This window comes from Sceloporus undulatus, chromosome 3 (genome assembly GCF_019175285.1).
Source record: "Sceloporus undulatus isolate JIND9_A2432 ecotype Alabama chromosome 3, SceUnd_v1.1, whole genome shotgun sequence".
Lineage (NCBI taxonomy): Eukaryota > Metazoa > Chordata > Lepidosauria > Squamata > Phrynosomatidae > Sceloporus > Sceloporus undulatus.
Window position 1 is genome coordinate 189,436,972 of NC_056524.1, and position 17,728 is coordinate 189,454,699.

The following is a 17,728-nucleotide window of genomic DNA, read 5'->3' on the forward strand; positions in this document are numbered from 1 at the left end:
AGGTTCATAAAGGAAGACAAGAACCTTCAGAGCCTGGACCAAAGTCATATAAGCCTTTACCGATCATCACTGACACTTTGAATTGTACTGTCCTTGTTATTTAAGTGGCTAATAAACACATAATAAGCCTAATGTGCAGAGTTGCCATTTGTCCCCCCCCCCCAAAAAAAACAATGAAAATCCCAGATTAAAAAAAAAATCCAGATTGAAGGGCTTAAAAAGTGTTCTGGCCAGCTGGACCAGTTGAGGCAGTAAATCCAGGATTTCTCTTTTATTGCAAGCCAATGGATATCTTAAAATGTGGCAGTGGCAATGTCACGTTGGAATAATAAAAGAAGGTATAGAGCGGTAGAAGAATTGGAAATTGTAGACGGATTATAGGTTTATAAGAGGGGGAAGGATAGGATTTATAGAAGGTATGTGTAAATTTTATAATGCACCCTTCTCTTATATCCACGCTCAATCCTCATTTAGATTAAGTGACTTGCTTGATTTGTATGATTGGTATGATTTGTAACATGTGATTTTAACTAATAATTTTTTTTAAAAAAAAATCCCAAATTGAAGAGCCTAAAAAAATGTTCCGGCCAGCTAGGACAGTTGAAGCAGTAAATCGAGGATTTCTCCTTTACCGCAAGCCGATGGATAGCTTAAAATGTGGCAATGGCGATGAAACAGGAAGCCATGGAAGAAGAATGGCACTGGCGGGAGTCTCATCCTGCTCTGCAGGCTCCAGTTACTACTGTGCAGGCATAGAGTTGCCATCTTCTTTTCCCCCTTGACAGGCCCAGAAGGTGGAAAAGGAGGAAAACAGAGACAGCCTTGTGTTGTGTGGTGATTGTGTCAGCGGCTTGTGCCTAGGTCTAGGCAGCACAGTGGAACTTCACTTCTAAACAGCCTTGAGAGAGTAAAGGGAGAGTAAACTCTCTGGGGCTACTTGGAAGCCTCCATCTCTTCACACAAGCTGGGGGGAAAGAAAGAAAAAAAGAGCTCTTAGCTTGGTACTGATACTGACATTGAAACATTATGGTAGAAAAAATGCAATAGTTAACTGTTGAATTTGCATAATCAGAATGCAAATTAATAATATGCATAATTATAATAATGTGCATACTATGCAAATTAGATGACCAGATATGAGGGATTGGAATACAGCCACCCTACTATTTTGACTAGTTTCCTTTCCTTTCCCCCCCCCAACTGCACCAACTGCATCTTAAAAATAAGAATTGTGTTTCCATTATCAATGGAGAAAAAAATATATATGTTTAAAGTATTCCATATTGCTTGCAACAGCATGTGAAGTAATGCTATTATTTTTTAATTGCCCCAACAGTATGCAATGCTGGCATTTGATTCAAAGGGCATAGAGATTTAGGATTTACAAGTTTGGAGTTAGTTATATCTAGTGTACATTCCTGGGGGTTTAAATATATAAACTGATAGAAGGATTCCCCCCCCCCCCCCCCACACACACATTTTCATCATGATCCTAATAAATCCTTGAAACAATAATTAATCTCATTGATGCATGCTGTGTTGTCTAATCATTGAGTTAAACACAAATCAGCTTTTCTTATTTAAAATAGCAGCTAGACTTCATTCTCTCCAAGTACTAAGAGTTTCTAATGAAGGGCAGATTCCACCACCACATGGAAATCTATTGCCTTCAGCAGACTTACACTGGTAATGTATTCAGAATGGAAAGAAGACGCACAGTAAGCATACTAAAATGAAAATGGTCTTATTCAGCTCATCACCTGTAAGTAGGTATTTGAAGTTATTATACCGGCAAACCTTAGGATAAACTCATTAAAATAATGATGTTGATGATAACTATTCATGGCAAGTAACCAACATTATTTAAAAGTGAGTATCCATCATCAACAATCCTTTCAGAACAGATTTTAAAACAGAACAAATCCTCAAAAACTGTGATCTACTTCTGTCATTTCTGGAAGCAGACGTGTATATTGGATTTAAGAACAACAAGCCTACAGCTAAATGAAACGAATGCCTGCAGCAAAATAACCCAAATTCTGTTCTGATTTCATATCCAATATGAAATGAGCAAATGTTCAAGCAGTTATATTTTCTGTATTCATTCTGTTTTTGAGAGGGACACAATACATGGATAAAAGAATGTGTCAGAATTCCCAGAAGTCTTGGTTAGTGAGGTAAAGAACTGTGAGAGTTATCATTCAAAACATCTGGAAGGCCAATAGTTCTTCACTCCAGGCCTATGGAACCAAGAATAGGTGTTAAGGGAGGAGAAGAGTCTATGGTCCAAAATACACTGCAGAAATAATCCAGTATGAGACCGCTCTAACTGCTTGGGCTCAATGCTATGGAATTCTGGGGACTGTAGTTTTGTGAGACATTTAGCCTTCTTTGTCAGAGAGCTCTGGTGCTATAACAAACTACAATTTCCAGGATTCCCTAACACTGATCCAGAGAAGTTAAAGCAGTCTCAAACTGGATTATTTCTGCAGTGTGTTTTGCACCTATGAAACCATTCTCTTACAACCAGGAATCCATGTCAGCCCCTCCATGTGCTGGGATTTTATCAATTGAATATGGTTTGCTTTCAAAAAAACAAAGGAAGGAAGAAAGAAACAAAACAAAAAACCCAGAAATGGCATTTTTACCAAGTAAAGTATAAAGTTTTAGGATATGTGTCTATTCCAAAGTATGGTAAATCCCCTAAAATCCAATGGATTTTAGAGGATTTAAACCTTCAATTTACATCAGATGAAAAATTCCACGTTTTCACATTGAGAATTCATTTATCAAAGTGAGACAACTTAATTACATCAAAACAGTTTCTGACATACAGTGAGTGGGCCCTTGGCATCTGCTGGGCTTTGGTTCGATGGCTCTGTCATGGGTACCAACATCTGTGGATGTTCAAGAGCCATTATAAACAGTGGGGTAGTAAAATGGTGGCCCTTATATAAAATGACAAAATCAAGGTTTCCTTATTGGAATTTATATTTTTTTAAAAATATGTTCAAGCCATGGATGGTTGAATCTGTGAATGCAGAATCCATGGATATGGAGGGCTGACTATGCTTCCAGTTCCTGCATACTGTCAGAATAAAAACTGCATGTGAATGATATAATATCAACTTTAGACTTGCAGCCAGTGAGCATAATGTAAACCCTTGGATGTAATGTTTGAGAAATGTGGAAAACAAAAGAGAAAGTACAACTTTAATCTGGCTGGGTTCATGAAGGCAATACAAATTCTACTTGGTTCGGAACACAGTAAACCATTCTGAGACCTAATCGAATCCAAACACTAGTGGACTGAAAAACTGTAATAGGCCACTAGCACTTGTGCAGTTTTTTGCAAACCACAGAGACAGGGAAAACAGAAATGTAGTGACTTCTTGTTCATTAAAAACAAAGGCATAAAAGGGTGAGACAGAAGAAGGAATGGGTGTGGGTGTGCATATGTGCAATTGGCATCTGTTATTGGTTAGTCATTGTTTTCAGGAAATAATTATGAAGACAAAATTGACCTTTGCCTTCATCCCAACAGTTTAAAAATAATAGAATACCACAGGGCAAAAGGTTTTGTTTGGACAAAAATGAAAACCATTACATTGAAATGTAAATGTATGTTTTCTGCAGTCTCTTATTTAACTGCAATTAACTAACAAGTGAATGGACTATGGAAATCTTTCCTGTTCATGAATGGAGCGCTTTTCTTGTTACTGTGGCAACACTTTGCTGTAGACCAGAGTTCATCTGTTTTACATTTTTATTACCACTGCTGTTAGTCCAAAGTTTATGGGTATAACTCTCTGCCAGCAGAGATACCAGTGCAGTACTCTCACTCTCTAGTAGCAGAAGAGAAACTTATGCTCACTAGATTTCTTGTGAAAACAACTGAAGAACTGAGGGAGGTGGGGAAGGAAGAATCTTACTTCATTTCAGAAGATACTTTTCTGTCTGACAAAATGCCATCCAGGCGAAAAACCCTGATGTTTGCTTCTGCATCTTTCACCAGCATCTGCTCTTTTGTGATAGTTTGTCTTGTCCTTGCAACCAAAAACTGGGTCTCAAGTAAGATCAACTACACTGAGGGAAATTCCACAGTGCAGATCCTCCTTACCTATGGACTCTTTGAGGGGCTTTGCTCAAGAAATGTGCAACATGGAATTAGTAAACCAGACACCAGTTTCCAAGGTACATAGCTATTGTAGTGAATGGGCAATTGCTGTTGGTAACAATTTGATTTGATTCCACCTGTGGACTTGAGTGTGATGAATGTCAGGTTATGACTTGTTTTTGTTTATACATTGCCACTTTTATGGAAGACAATAGTATGACCAGGAAGCAAAGAGCTGTAAAACATTTTTAAAACGTAGATACAGTTTGAGTCTCCCACATACAAATTGATTGGAACCAGAAGTGTTTTGGATTTTATTTGGACTTTGGAATACCTGTATTTGTATATACATACGTATTATCATCATCATCATCATCATCATCATCATCATCATCATGTTATATCCTGCCTTTCTCCCAATATAGGGACTCAAGGTGGCAAACAAGTATACCTATATTTGTATATACATTATTATTAGTAGTAGTAGTAGTATCTTATATCTTGCCTTTCTCCCAATAATCAAGGCGGCAGACATAATGAGATATCTTGCAAATGGGACTCAAGTCCAAACACATAATTCACTTATGTTTCATATACTGTACCCCTTATATACATAGCCTGATGGTAATTGTATACAATATTTTGAATAATTGTGTTCATGAAACAGAATTTGTGTACACTGAGCACACAAGTTGGAGTACCATGAAAAAACTTTTGGTTTTTGGAGCCTTTTGGATTTTGGAATTCTGGATAAGAGAGGTTCAACCTATATTTTACAAGGATGCCTTCAAAAAGATAGTGACAAAATAGCAGAATTAGTTCCTTCACTTGTTATTCTGATCACCCAACAGTTCATGGTTTGTTAATGTCATTGTAGTCCAGAAAGGTCCCATGCAGAATTACTAATTAACAACAAGTTACCATTGCTCTTATTATTATGCCATTGTAAAATACTAAAAAAGAAAAAAGAGGAAAACAGTTTGCCTTCAATTGTCCATTTCAGTTATTACAAGTTGGAAATTCTGAGAAAAATGTGAAAGTAATCCTTTCTGGCTGCAATATAAGGCAACCAACCATGCCTTCTCCCTCTCCTATTCCTCATACAGTTACCTCTCCACTGAAAAGTAGTGAATTATAGCCATGCCCATTATAAGCAAAGAAATAACTCCATGCCAGTTTGTTACTATAAAAATTAGCTAATTCTCATAAAACTCTTTAGGATATAGAATGTTAATTCCTAGTTCTACAAAATAATGATTCCATCATAATGCACATAAAAACAAACGATGCTGGCAAATAATATAACAACAACTTATAAACTTGACCTCTTTAGCTTAAATGAAGAGCAAATAAGGAGATATATGACAGAGGTATATAAAATGATGTGAAAAAAGTGAATAGAGTTTCTCCCCCTCACTCTATCTTACAAGTCTAGAATCTGGGATCATCAACTGAAACTGAATGATAAGAAATGCAGTAAATAAAAGGAAGTACAAATAAAAGAATGTACCTTTTCACACAGTGTATTGTTGGATTGTGGTATTTGCCCCTATAGAATGAAATTTTGGCCTCCGGCAAGAATAACTTTAAAGGGGAATTAAGAATGTTCATGCAGGATAAAGCTGTCAGTGGCTGCTAGTCATGATCATGATTCATTGGCCCCAGTTTTAGATAGAGCAGGTCTCTCAATACCATTGCTAGGAACATGAGTGGGAAGGTATTGGTGCATTGGGGATGTTTAGCCTGGAGAAGTCAAGGTTAAGAGATGATATGATAGCCCTGTTTAAATATTTGAAGGGATGTCATATTGAGGATGGAGAAAGCTTGTTTTCTGCTGCTCCAGAGAACAGGACCCGGAGCAATGGATGCAAAGTACAGGAAAAGAAATTGGACCTCAACATTAGGAGGAACTTCCTGACAGTAAGGGCTGTTCGGCAGTGGAGCAAACTCCCTCGGACTGTGGTGGAGACTCCTTCCTTAGAGGTCTTTAAACAGAGGCTGGATGGCCATCTGTCGGGGATGCTTTGATTGAGATCTCCTGCATGACAGGGGGTTGGACTGGATGGCCCTTGTGGTCTCTTCCAACTCTATAATTCTATGTCCAGGTAGTGGCTTTATTATAGGTTCCTGCTTGGCTACCATGTGAAAACCATGCTAAACTAGGCAGACTGGCTCTTCTTATGTGCCTATGCTTATTACATTACATGTACTATGTGATATGTTAGGCTACCATGAATACAGTGGGCCTTCCATATCCACAGATTCTGCATCCATGGATTCACTGAAAATATTGTACATATATATAAATTCCAAAAAGCAGACCTTGATTTTTAACAATGTATATCAAGGCCACCATTTCACTATGCCATTGTATCTAATGGGACCAAAGGATGTTGGTATTCATGTAGATTCTGGAATCAAGCCCCAGCAGAAACCAAGTATCCAATTGCAATAGTCCATTTTATTGATATCTATGTAGGGGCTAAATACTGTAAGGGCATCAAGTTCCATCTGATATTGGAATGTAAGCAATGTCAGCCCTGGTTAGTCCTTGGATGAGAGACCACAATGAATACCAGGTGCTGTAGGCTAAATTTCAGAGAAAGAAACTGGTAAAACCACCTCTGGGTATTCATTACCTAAGGAAACCCTATGAATGGGGTCCGCATAAGTCAGTGACTTGAAGGCACATATACACACCCACATATATGGAAACTTTAAACATTTTTGGAACATTTCTCATATTCTACAAATTATAAAAGTGAAACATGCTAATGCCTGGAGATGTTCCAGGTAACCAATTGCTCACATTGCATGGTTTCTTATATGAACAGTGTAATATTAGAAAAACAAAACTATAAAGATTTCATTTCCCCTTAGATTGAGCTGCAATACTGACATATAGTTAGTACAGTATAATTTGTCCACCATTATGTTACTCACATAGGAGAGTGGTTGTTATAATCACTAAGGAGAGCATGTCAGGCAGTTGGAATGTGACTGAAAGTGTTTCAAGGGCATCCTGAACGGATAGCGAAATACAGTGTCTCTTTTGGATATAATCTTCATATATCTAGGCCATATACATCCCACCAAAGTCAAAGGGAAAAAAATTGGCTTTTGTTTCCAGGATGTTAGCAAGTGTCCTTGGTAGTCTCAAAATTGTTCACTTATTTATTGTTTCTAGTTCTAAAGGACAGAGCTTCTAAAATGTTAGACGGATGCATACTAAATGTACTGAGTGAATAATTGATGAAAAAAAAGAGAGAGAATACTGTTTAAATGTCTGGAATATGTTCACATACTCTGGTTTGGAAAGAAATGCATGAAAGAGGTTGTTGATATAAAACATCATATGACATTGACTAATGTTTTTTTTTTCCCTCCCAATAACTCCTGTACCATACAAATAATACCTGGCTGTTAAGAAATATATTGCACAAAAGGTTAATCAAAATAATCAAAGGTCTGCAACAATTCCTATGTTTAAGATACATGCATCCAACTCATGGTGTGGTAATGAGAATTTTTTCTCTCTTTTTAATAATATTAGAACACAGAATCTACCTAAGAATCTGAATACTGGAAGATTCAGGACAAAAGTGGGGGAGGGGGAACTACTTTGTCCAATACATAGACTATGGAGTTTGTTACCACATGATATAGTGATGGCTGTCAAATTTGATGGCTTTTAGTTATTATGACTGTCTCCACTTTAGGAGGCTATATGTTTCTCAATATTCCAGGTGCTGTGTGAAAATTGTGGAAGGGTGTTTTTCATAATGGGCTCAAACAGAATGCTGGATAGGCGTTGATCTAGTTGACTTTTTCTTGTGTCCTTACCTTTGTAGAAAGTGCTATACATGTTAAAACAAATGAAGAAAGAGGCATATACAAACCACTTAATATGACAGAATACCATGCTCACTTTAGGTACAGTAAGACTCAGACAGTTTACCATCCACACTTCAGAGAGCCCTCTTACCTGCCTCTTTTAAAGCCTCAGCATCTTAGTGGTAGTTCTCTAGAAATGTCTCTCCTGCTTTTAAAAAAATACTGCTTAACAAGTTATTACAGATATTCTTTTTGGCTTTTAAAAAGCTCTTCCTTACTTGGAATTTTGTCTTGAAACTGGACAAAGCAACTTCAGTGATAATCAGATATGAAGTGCCTACCATTATGTTTCAATGAGTTTTAGCAGCCCCTTGGTTTTCCTTTTAAGAAGCCCCTCTCATTCAAAGCTCCGTTTTTTTAAAAAAAACAAAACTGAAACTGGTTGCTACTGTTTGAATGATATGATATCCTAAAACAGTTTGTCAAATGTTGAGGCACAAACTTCAGGTGAATTATGACTCTCTCTCTTTTTCCTTCAAATGACCCTCCTTTTGGAATTTTGACTTCAAATTTTGGATTACAACATTGACAACAGCCCAAGACACTTGAGGGTTGTCTACACTTACAGTAAAATCTGAGTGGGCCCCGCATTTTCCAGATTTGCAGTGACACCAGGCTTTTCTACACCATTACTATGGATGTTGAAACAAATCAGGGCAAATTCAGCTTATGGGGTCACAAGTTCTTCCATTCTGCGATTGCCTTTTTTTTAAAATGGCAGCCCACAAGCCAATTTCCCCAAATCATTTTTGACCACACATCCATCGCCACTTTATTATTTTTTCCCCTCTTTTCTTTTCTTTTTTGTCACATTCTCATCGGCTCTGCTGGTACAGGCAGGAACCATGGCAATATGCTTTTTTTCTGCACACTTGCTAAGCAGTTAATTGGAGGTGTGCAGATACAACCAAACATACATACTGATATCCCATTATGCGCACAAATGCAGTACCTTTTACAAAAAATTGTGAATGACTTTAACTTCTTGGCAGGAATGATCGGTCCCTTTGCCAGTCCCTTACAGTCAGTCCCACTAGCCCCACCACAAGTCTTCTTGGCAAGATTTGTGTAGAGGAGGTTTTGCCATTGTGTTCCCCTGAGGCTGAGAGTGTGTGATGTGCCCAAGGTTACCCAGTGGGTTTTATGACCAGACTGAGAATCAAACCCTGGTCTGCAGAGTCATAGCCCAACATGCAAACTACTACATCACGTTGCTTCTTTCCATTACCATTACATACTACAAAAATTGCAAACCCTGTTTGTCATGTGCCACATCCCAATACATTAGACTGGTCCCTGATATCTCTTGTAGAACTGGTGAGGATACAGAACTCCAGCTGCTAACTGAGCACAGGAATAAAATGTAGGAGGTGCTATAAAACTGCAGTGTGACGTGTACCATTATACAGCCGTTCCTGAGCTGCAAGGAAATTGCTTGCAAGAGCAATTTGCTCATATAATAAAAGGTCAGTTAATTAGTAGCCTTACTGGAAAGCTAACAAAGACCTCTGATATTATCCTTCAAATTTATTGTGGGTGCTACTCTGCTGAACAGTAAACTCAGTCATCTTTTTTACCTCTGATCTTGGATGTTTAATAGTACAAAGTACACCAAGCTCAAGCACACTAGTAGACTCTTATTAGGCTGCCATTAATGATTTGTATGATGCAATAAACAACCATAGCTTTGTGGACTTCTCAGAATAGAAGCAGAATGAACTGTACACTTTCAGAAGGTGTTAATCACATCTCAACATTTTTTAAATTCTTTTTTTATTCTTAACCATTTACCTGACATACCACATATTGTATATTTAATCATACAGTTTATTACTACAGGAAAAAGAGCATAGACAAATTTAATTTGAAATATCTTGTCAAAATGAAGGTAATTTTATTAGGTATTCTTACTCCCCCTTTTGAGAATCATTTCACACACAGAGATACACACAGAGTCAAATATGGCAATTTGTTTTCACAATGTGCTTGATTTAAAAAAAAACAGTACCTTGAATTCTACATTTGTAAGAAACAAATAAATAGATAAATAAATGCATGTTGCAAATGGTGACTGACATTCAGCATTAGTTTTATTCTAGAGCTACACATCTGTAACTTTTCTGTGTTCACAATCCCAATGCAGTTACTGTGGTACTACTGCCACAATTGAAACTACCCTTCTAAACCTACTCTATTGGGCATCAGCCACACTGAGAGAAGGAAATTCATTATTCTGATTATCAGATTGAGGATGGATGACATTTACATCCTTCTCCTGTCTGAAAGGGAGAGTGCAATAGTCAAAAGCAGGATTTCTGTTGCAATCCCTTGTCACCCAGAAGGGGTGATCTCCTCTTGGTGTGGCTAATGGTTGGGTGGAAGGATTAGAGGAGTTGGGCCATGAGTTTCTATTTAGTTACATTTATGTAACTACACATATGCAACTGAGTAGGCAATGTAGAATTCTGGCCCATGCATATAGATATTTTGGTTGAACTGAATCTGTGCTAGTTAGTATAAGAAATACCTCTGTTTTGATTTTTAATACACCCCAAGCCTGTTGACAAAACCACACAACAAAGAATATGTGACATGCCTCTCATATGTCATTTTGTTCTGATAACATCAAGCATTAAATTTAAAAATGTTCAACAGTGTCAAAGGCCAATCAGTTTACTGTATTAACTGTAACTTTAACATCCATCAGTCTTGTGTATAGTGGTGACTGTTGGCTCCCTTGTCAATGATGCAATGAATCTACTCCGGATTTTGATCCATGCTTTAAAGGAGCTGTCCAAGGTGCTGAAGTCCAGAGCCAAACTAACTTCAATAACTTGGACAGCTCCTTTAAAGCTAGCAAAAGCCTGGTATTGATTCACCAGCTCCCTTACATGGGAACCACCATTTGCCACTGCTATTCTGAATAATAAAAAATGCAAACAGCAAGGGGAGGGGGGGACATTCCTAAGTTCCAGCTAAAGTGAAGGTGGGATGTTACTGGGCTGCAACTCCCAACTGCCTAGCCAGAATATCAACAGTGAAAGGTGGGGCAAATTGTAGCCAATAATATCTGGAGGGCCACGTGTTCCCCAGAACCTATCTCTGCTCTACAATGGGCTTAAAAATAGAATGTATGTCAGGTAGAAACATACATTGTATGTTCACATTAAGGGGAATGGTACTTTTGGGACCCTGATGAGCTCAGGAAATTGTTCCAAAACCAATGCCAGAGCAAGGCTCACTTGGCACAAAATGCACTGCTGGTTCCCTGTTGTAGTTTTTTAACTCCTCCAACAGTTTAACTTGGGATTCCCTTTACTATTATGAGTGATATGGGATCATTATTGCCAGGAAAGTGCCTGAAATACTTGGTTGACCTCTGAAGAATTGTTGTTCAAATTGATGTTCTTGAATCCAATTTGTTTTTGAGTAGCCCTGTTTCATCCATCTTACTTCTGAGTAGCTTTTAGTGTTAACTGGACAAATCTGGGGAATAAAATACAAAACAAATCACTAAAAAATCCGCTGAAGGGTTGAGTAAAGACTGAATGAGCCAAACATGTACTAAGATTTAGGTCAACTTGACTGAACTGTAGGCTCTTCTTATATATAATACTTTTTAGAAAATCAAACATGCCTAATCATATATGGCAATGGACTTCATGAGCATTTGCTGTTTCTTAGCATGGGTGCATATTTTTTGCATTTTACATCATGACTCATAGAAATCAATTCACAAAAGGACTGAACTAATAATCTCTGCAGCTTTTGATATCTGAAATATTATTTTTCAGTTACAGATATTCTGGAAAATACCACAATGAAGACTTTCAACATTGTAATTATCTTTCTGCTAGTTCTTAACCTGTTTAGCACCTCCCTCAGCTTTGGGTTTACATGCTACAATGCGATTAGCAACCCCTACCAAACCTTTTTGGGTCCTATTGGAGTCTACACCTGGAATTGCATCTCTGGTAAGTAATGTGCAGTGCACTATGGGATATTTTTTAAAAATATAATAATGCAATATGATTATGTCCTGATACTAAATAACTGTTTTAAAAACTGGAAAGAAAAAACAAAAGCAACAATAAATAGAACCATTTGTTTGTTTAAGGTTCAAAATCAGAATAATCACTTTTCATAGCAAATAAAGTCATGGCATGGTTTAAAATGTACATTAAGTGAAATGTTCATATGATAGATGAAAAAAACGGTGTGGATCTGATGTATCTTGATTTCAGTAAGGCCTTTGACAAAGTCCCCCATGATATCCTTGCAAAAAAGCTAGTAAAATGTGGCCTAGATAATGCAACTGTTAGGTAGATTGACTGATTTGAACCTAAAGGGTACTCAGCAATGGCTTCTCTTCATCCTAGAGCGAAAGGGCCTGTGGGTTGCCATGGGGTTCTGTCCTGGGCTCAGTGTTATTCAACATCTTCATCAATGACTTGGCTGATAGAATAGAGGAATGCTTTTCAGATTTGCAGATAAAACCAAATTAGGAGCGGTAGCTAATACCCCAGGGGACAAGATCAGAATTCAAAATGACTTTAACTGATTATAAAGCTGGGTCAAAACTAACAAAATTAATTTCAGCAGGGGGAAATGTAGGATGACACACTTGGGCAGTAAAAATGAAATGCACAGGTATAAGATGGGTGACACCTGGCTTGATGGCAGTACCTATGAAAGGGATGTAGGAGTCTTAGTGGACCACAAGTTGAACATGAGTCAGCAATGTGATGTGGCAGCTAAGAAAGTCAATGCAATTCTAGGCTGCATCAATATATAGTGTAGTGCCAAGGGAAGTAATAGTACCACTCTATTCTGCTTTGGTCAGACCTCACCTGGAATACTGTGTCCATTTCTGGGCACCACAATTCAAGAAGGATTTTGACAAGCTGGAGCATGTCCAGATGAGGGTGACCAAAATGTTGAAATCATGCCCTATGAAGGTGGCTTAGTGAGCTAGATATATTTAGTCTGGAGAAGAGAAGATTAAGGTGTGACATGATAGCTATATTGAAATATTTGAAGAGATGTCATTTGGAAGAAGCAGTTTTCTACTGCTCTAGAGATGGAGCAATGAATTAAAGCTACAGGAAAAGGGATTCTACCTAAACATTAGGAGGAACCTCATAATGGTAAGAACTGTTGAACAATGGAACACACTGCCTTGGAGAGTGGTGGAGTCTCCTTCTTTGGAGGATTTAAAACAGAGGCTGGATAACCATCTTTTGGGAGTGCTTTGATTGTGTCTTCCTGAATGGGAGTTCATTGGACTGGATCGCTCTTGTGATCTCTTCCAACTCTATGATTCTATTATTCTAAAGTCCTTGCTAAATTTGATTCACTGATGATCAGTTAATATGAAATTTAAAATGTTTATTGAGACTAAACTCAATAAACATTTGACAGATAGTTATCTCAAACCAAATCTTCATCAGTAGCAAAACTAAAGTGAACTTTGACAGTCTTTATAGAGAAAGAGCCAATATGCAAAGCTTATACTGAAAATGACATTCCAGGTTGCAAGCTTCCAAAGCTCCACTGGATTCCTCATCAGACAAAGGTGTTAAAAATGATCAGGATGGAGCTGAGGACACTGCAATCCCCCCCCAAAAAAAACAAAGAAACAACCAAAACCCAACAACAACAATTCATTACTTCTTAATTTTGAACAATGGCCTGCTAGCTGTACTCAGGTTCTACTTATTAGTTTATGTTTCAGTTGTTATATTATATTTATATATATTTATATTTTAAAATTTATTTTAAAATGCAAAAGTGGCCAAAGATCTCCTCAAACCAGCATTTTACTTGTATAAGTATTCATTATAAGAAGCTGATGAATTTAGGCTGATGGATTTGGAGCTATATGCTATGGCATATCCCTCAAAATAGGTTCAGCACTTTGGATAGCTCTTTTAAACCACAGATTTAAAAACAAACTAAAAACAAATTTGCCACCCCAACTTCCACTGTGTCTGCACTACACTTCACCTTAGGCCTGGTGAATAATTCAAGTGGCTCCAAGTGAGGATAACAGCAAATGCCTCTTCCTTCAATTTCATCTCAATCAAGGTGCATATTCCCCAATTTTTGTGTGTGCATGAGGTCAACATCTTTAAAAAAAACACCCACAAGTGCCTCTCCCCATTTCTGAAAAAACTGCAAAGATAACAAGGCAAATGGCTAACAACTTAGGGCCTGAACAGACAGGCCTAAATAAAACTGCTTCAGGTCACTTTGGAGGTATGCAGTTTAAATGATGCATGTGTCCTATAAGGCTGGAAGCTGTGCCAAAGCCATAGTCCAATCCTAAGGACTGGAGCATGGCTTTGGTACAGCTTCTGGCCTCTTAAGATGCATGTGTAATTTAAACAGCATACCTCCAAAGTGACCTGAAGCAGCTTTATTTTGACCGGTCTGTTCAGGCCCTTACTCTCCTTTCCTAACACCCCAGATATGTTTCTTGGGTACCTACCTCATTCTGTTGAATGGTGGAACTTTGGTCCTGTCTTTTCAACTTGTGAAAAATCTGTAATTTCGATGGCCCAGTCTGCAATTGCTGATCCACCCTTACTACATACTCTGTCTTTTTAATTGGCCTTAATATAAAAGTATTACCCTTTGGGATTTTCCCTCTTAAGAGACTGGCACAGCTATCGGAAATCTTTGATCTATACCATACAAACATTATTGACACATGATACTTGGGACTATCATCTTGTAAGCATAGTTACATCCTTGACCCATTTTGGAACTAAAAAAAAACCTATTAGGTTCTCTTAGCCTCTAAAAGGGTAGTAAGAGAAATGAAGTTGCAAATATAGGGCAAAACTTCGCTAAAGGAAAAAAAAATAGCTATACACTTGAGGGGAAAAAAGTATTTTCCAGATTCATCGGAAAGTTGTGATACGTTAGACTGTAAGATGAACTCCGTCAAACACTTCCCTAGGGTAATAACCCTTCATTCCCCTGTTAAGCTTACATCTGGTTTCTTTTGATGTATTTTGCTATCCCTCTGATCCTGCTACTGAAATAACTCCATTTCTTACACTGAATATGTCTCAAGAGGCTCCTGCTTTTTGTAACAGAAGGCTTTGGACTAAAAAAAAATATTCAGGGGAAAATGAGACTCGTATTACAAATACATCACTGCTAGATAGACGCCAACCAACAGCTTTTCCCAGCCTTCTGCTCTTTCGATGGGTTGAAATGCATCTGATATCATCCCTATATGGCCAATGGGGATTCTAATAAAAGCATTTCTCCAATTTTGTTGGAGATTATGGGGATTGTAGTTGAAGAAAGCTAGCTAGGGTAGAGTATGCAATGAGTGTGATTTTAAAAAAAGAAATATGTACATAATTAATTAATTTTATCTGTATGCCACCTTCCTCCTGGAGTGAGACCCAAGGTGGCTCACAGATAAAATGGGTTAAAAACATATCCATACAGTTTTTAAAACAATTAAAATCATTCTATTTAAACCATATAAAAATATATAACTTAAAAACATTAACCACAGCACATACCCTAATAAGAAGCCTCCCTGAGAGTGAATTTCATGTCAAACATCTGCTTCAACAAAAAAGCATCTTTGCCTGCTGGCGAAAGGATAGCAGAGAGATGGCCACAATTAATGTGTTCTGTAATTGATGAGTTTTAACTGTTTCAATGAAGGAGTCCAATTCATCATATTTTGTTCAAGAGAGGATAAAACATATACAGTTGTCCCTCCATATTCACTAGGGTTAGGGGAACAAGATCCCCATGAATATGGAAAAAAACGCAAATAACAAAAACACTGTTTTTACCTGAGAGGACACCTCTCTAGGAATCTCTAGGTCTTCCAGTGCAACTCTGTGGTCAATGTCCAACATACACTGACCATAGAATGGCACTGGAGTAGCTACAAATGGTCTTTCAGTGCAACTTTTAGTTAAAGTTGACCACAGAGTTGTACTGAAGGACCTAGACAGTCCTAGAGAGAACATATTAATGAAATCCGTGAATAATCAAATCCATAAATATCAAAGCTGCAAATATGGAGGGATGACTGTAATAGTTTGAGTATTGAACTAGGACTCTGGAGAAGGGGCTCAAATCCCTGCTTGGCCATAGAAATTCACTGGGTGACCTTGGGCAGGTCACACACTCTCAGCCCCAAGGGAAGATAATGGCAAACCCTCTCTGAACAAATCTTGTCATGAAAACCCCATAGTGGGTTCACCTTAAAGTTGCCATAAGTAGGAAATGACTTGAAGGCATGCAACACAAAAAAAATTAGTATTACTCATCTGCCCATTACTTCCCCAAAATAATATCAGCACCATTTTCTTCCCTACTTTTTAGGCATCTGCTCTCTTCTGATATTGATATTGTTTCCTGTGAATGTGGAAGTGAACAAACTATCTCTTGAGTTGGCTGTCAAGCACTGCACATCTTCAAGAGGACTCAAGCCTTCCAACACTTATGGATATTCATACTGGATTGTTCTTCTTATGGCACTTTTGAATGCTGTGACTGTCATCATAATTGTATTCTACCAACGAGCAAGGTATTCCAAAAGGAAGGAGCAGGAAAGACCTATGGCAAGTGCACCAAAAGATGGCATCTTATTTTAGTGGGATCACTTTTCCGGTTTTGTTTTTATACCAAGCGCCTACTTCATGTTCAGGAGTCAGCCACCAGTTAGATATATGCATGGACTATGGACTTAAGTAATGTGAACAATAAACAGTTATTATTAAAAGTAATAAAATAGAAGAACAATGTAACAGACCATCAAGCCTGATCATGCAAGACTGATCATGCAAATTCCAACTCTCTTTTAGGTAGTTATTTATTAAACTATAATAGTGATAATTTAGTTCAATTATTTTTCAGAAATGTATTTTCATAAGGATTTCACATAGGTCTCACATAAATTGAGATACAATGCTGCTAGAGTAAACATCCATTCTCAAGTAAAATTTAGTGTTATTCACTATCTTACTCAATCTACTGTGAATAGTATTGCCTTCTATAGATCCAGGTTTTCCAGGATATCAAACTTTAAAAATAAAAGGAAAAAATACCAAGAGGAAAAGACTTATAGAAAAGAAGGCATACAACCAACAGGAAAAGGATTAACAAATACAGATATCCCATCCCACTCATTTGCTACTTGGCTATTCAGACAAAAATCCTTTCTGAACTTTATAATGTGATCACTTGGCAGATACTGGAAAATTGTATGAATGCAATGACAGTTGAAACTGTCCATAACAAGCAGTGGTTGGCTGGTGATCTGGGTCTCCTTTGCAACAACTAGATTCTTCTGGTGTTGGGTTAAACGGAAAGATATGTTTGTAACAATTGTTTTGCAGATGTGCTCCTCTGATGATGAAAGATATCTATCATGATATTTCTCACATGATTTGCTCACTTTAGTCTCTTGAATTTACAGAGGATCCTCCACATTCACTGGAGTTATGGGTGCAGAAACCCCCCCCCCCAGTGAAAAAATTAAAAAAATAATTTTTTTTAACAATGTGAGAAAACACCCCTCTAGGAATCTCTAAGTCCTCCAGTGCAACTCTTTGGCCAACATCTGGCAGAAGTTAACCATACAATTGTATGCCTAGAGAAGTATTTTCTCCTGGGTCTTCCTGTGTGATTTTGTGGTTAACTTCTGGCAGAGTCATGCCAGAGGACCAATAGATT

The 17,728-nt window shown here is 37.7% G+C and overlaps 1 protein-coding gene across 1 annotated transcript; it reads left to right on the forward strand.

Moving 5' to 3' along the window:
- Window positions 1-3,863: 3,863 nt before the first annotated feature.
- On the forward strand, window positions 3,864-16,738 carry CLRN3 (clarin 3). Its single transcript, XM_042460666.1, has 3 exons — window positions 3,864-4,194; window positions 11,806-11,985; window positions 16,376-16,738. Exons 1-3 carry the CDS (start codon window positions 3,867-3,869, stop codon window positions 16,645-16,647), a joined length of 780 nt encoding a protein of 259 aa, XP_042316600.1. The 5' UTR covers window positions 3,864-3,866; the 3' UTR covers window positions 16,648-16,738.
- Window positions 16,739-17,728: the final 990 nt, after the last annotated feature.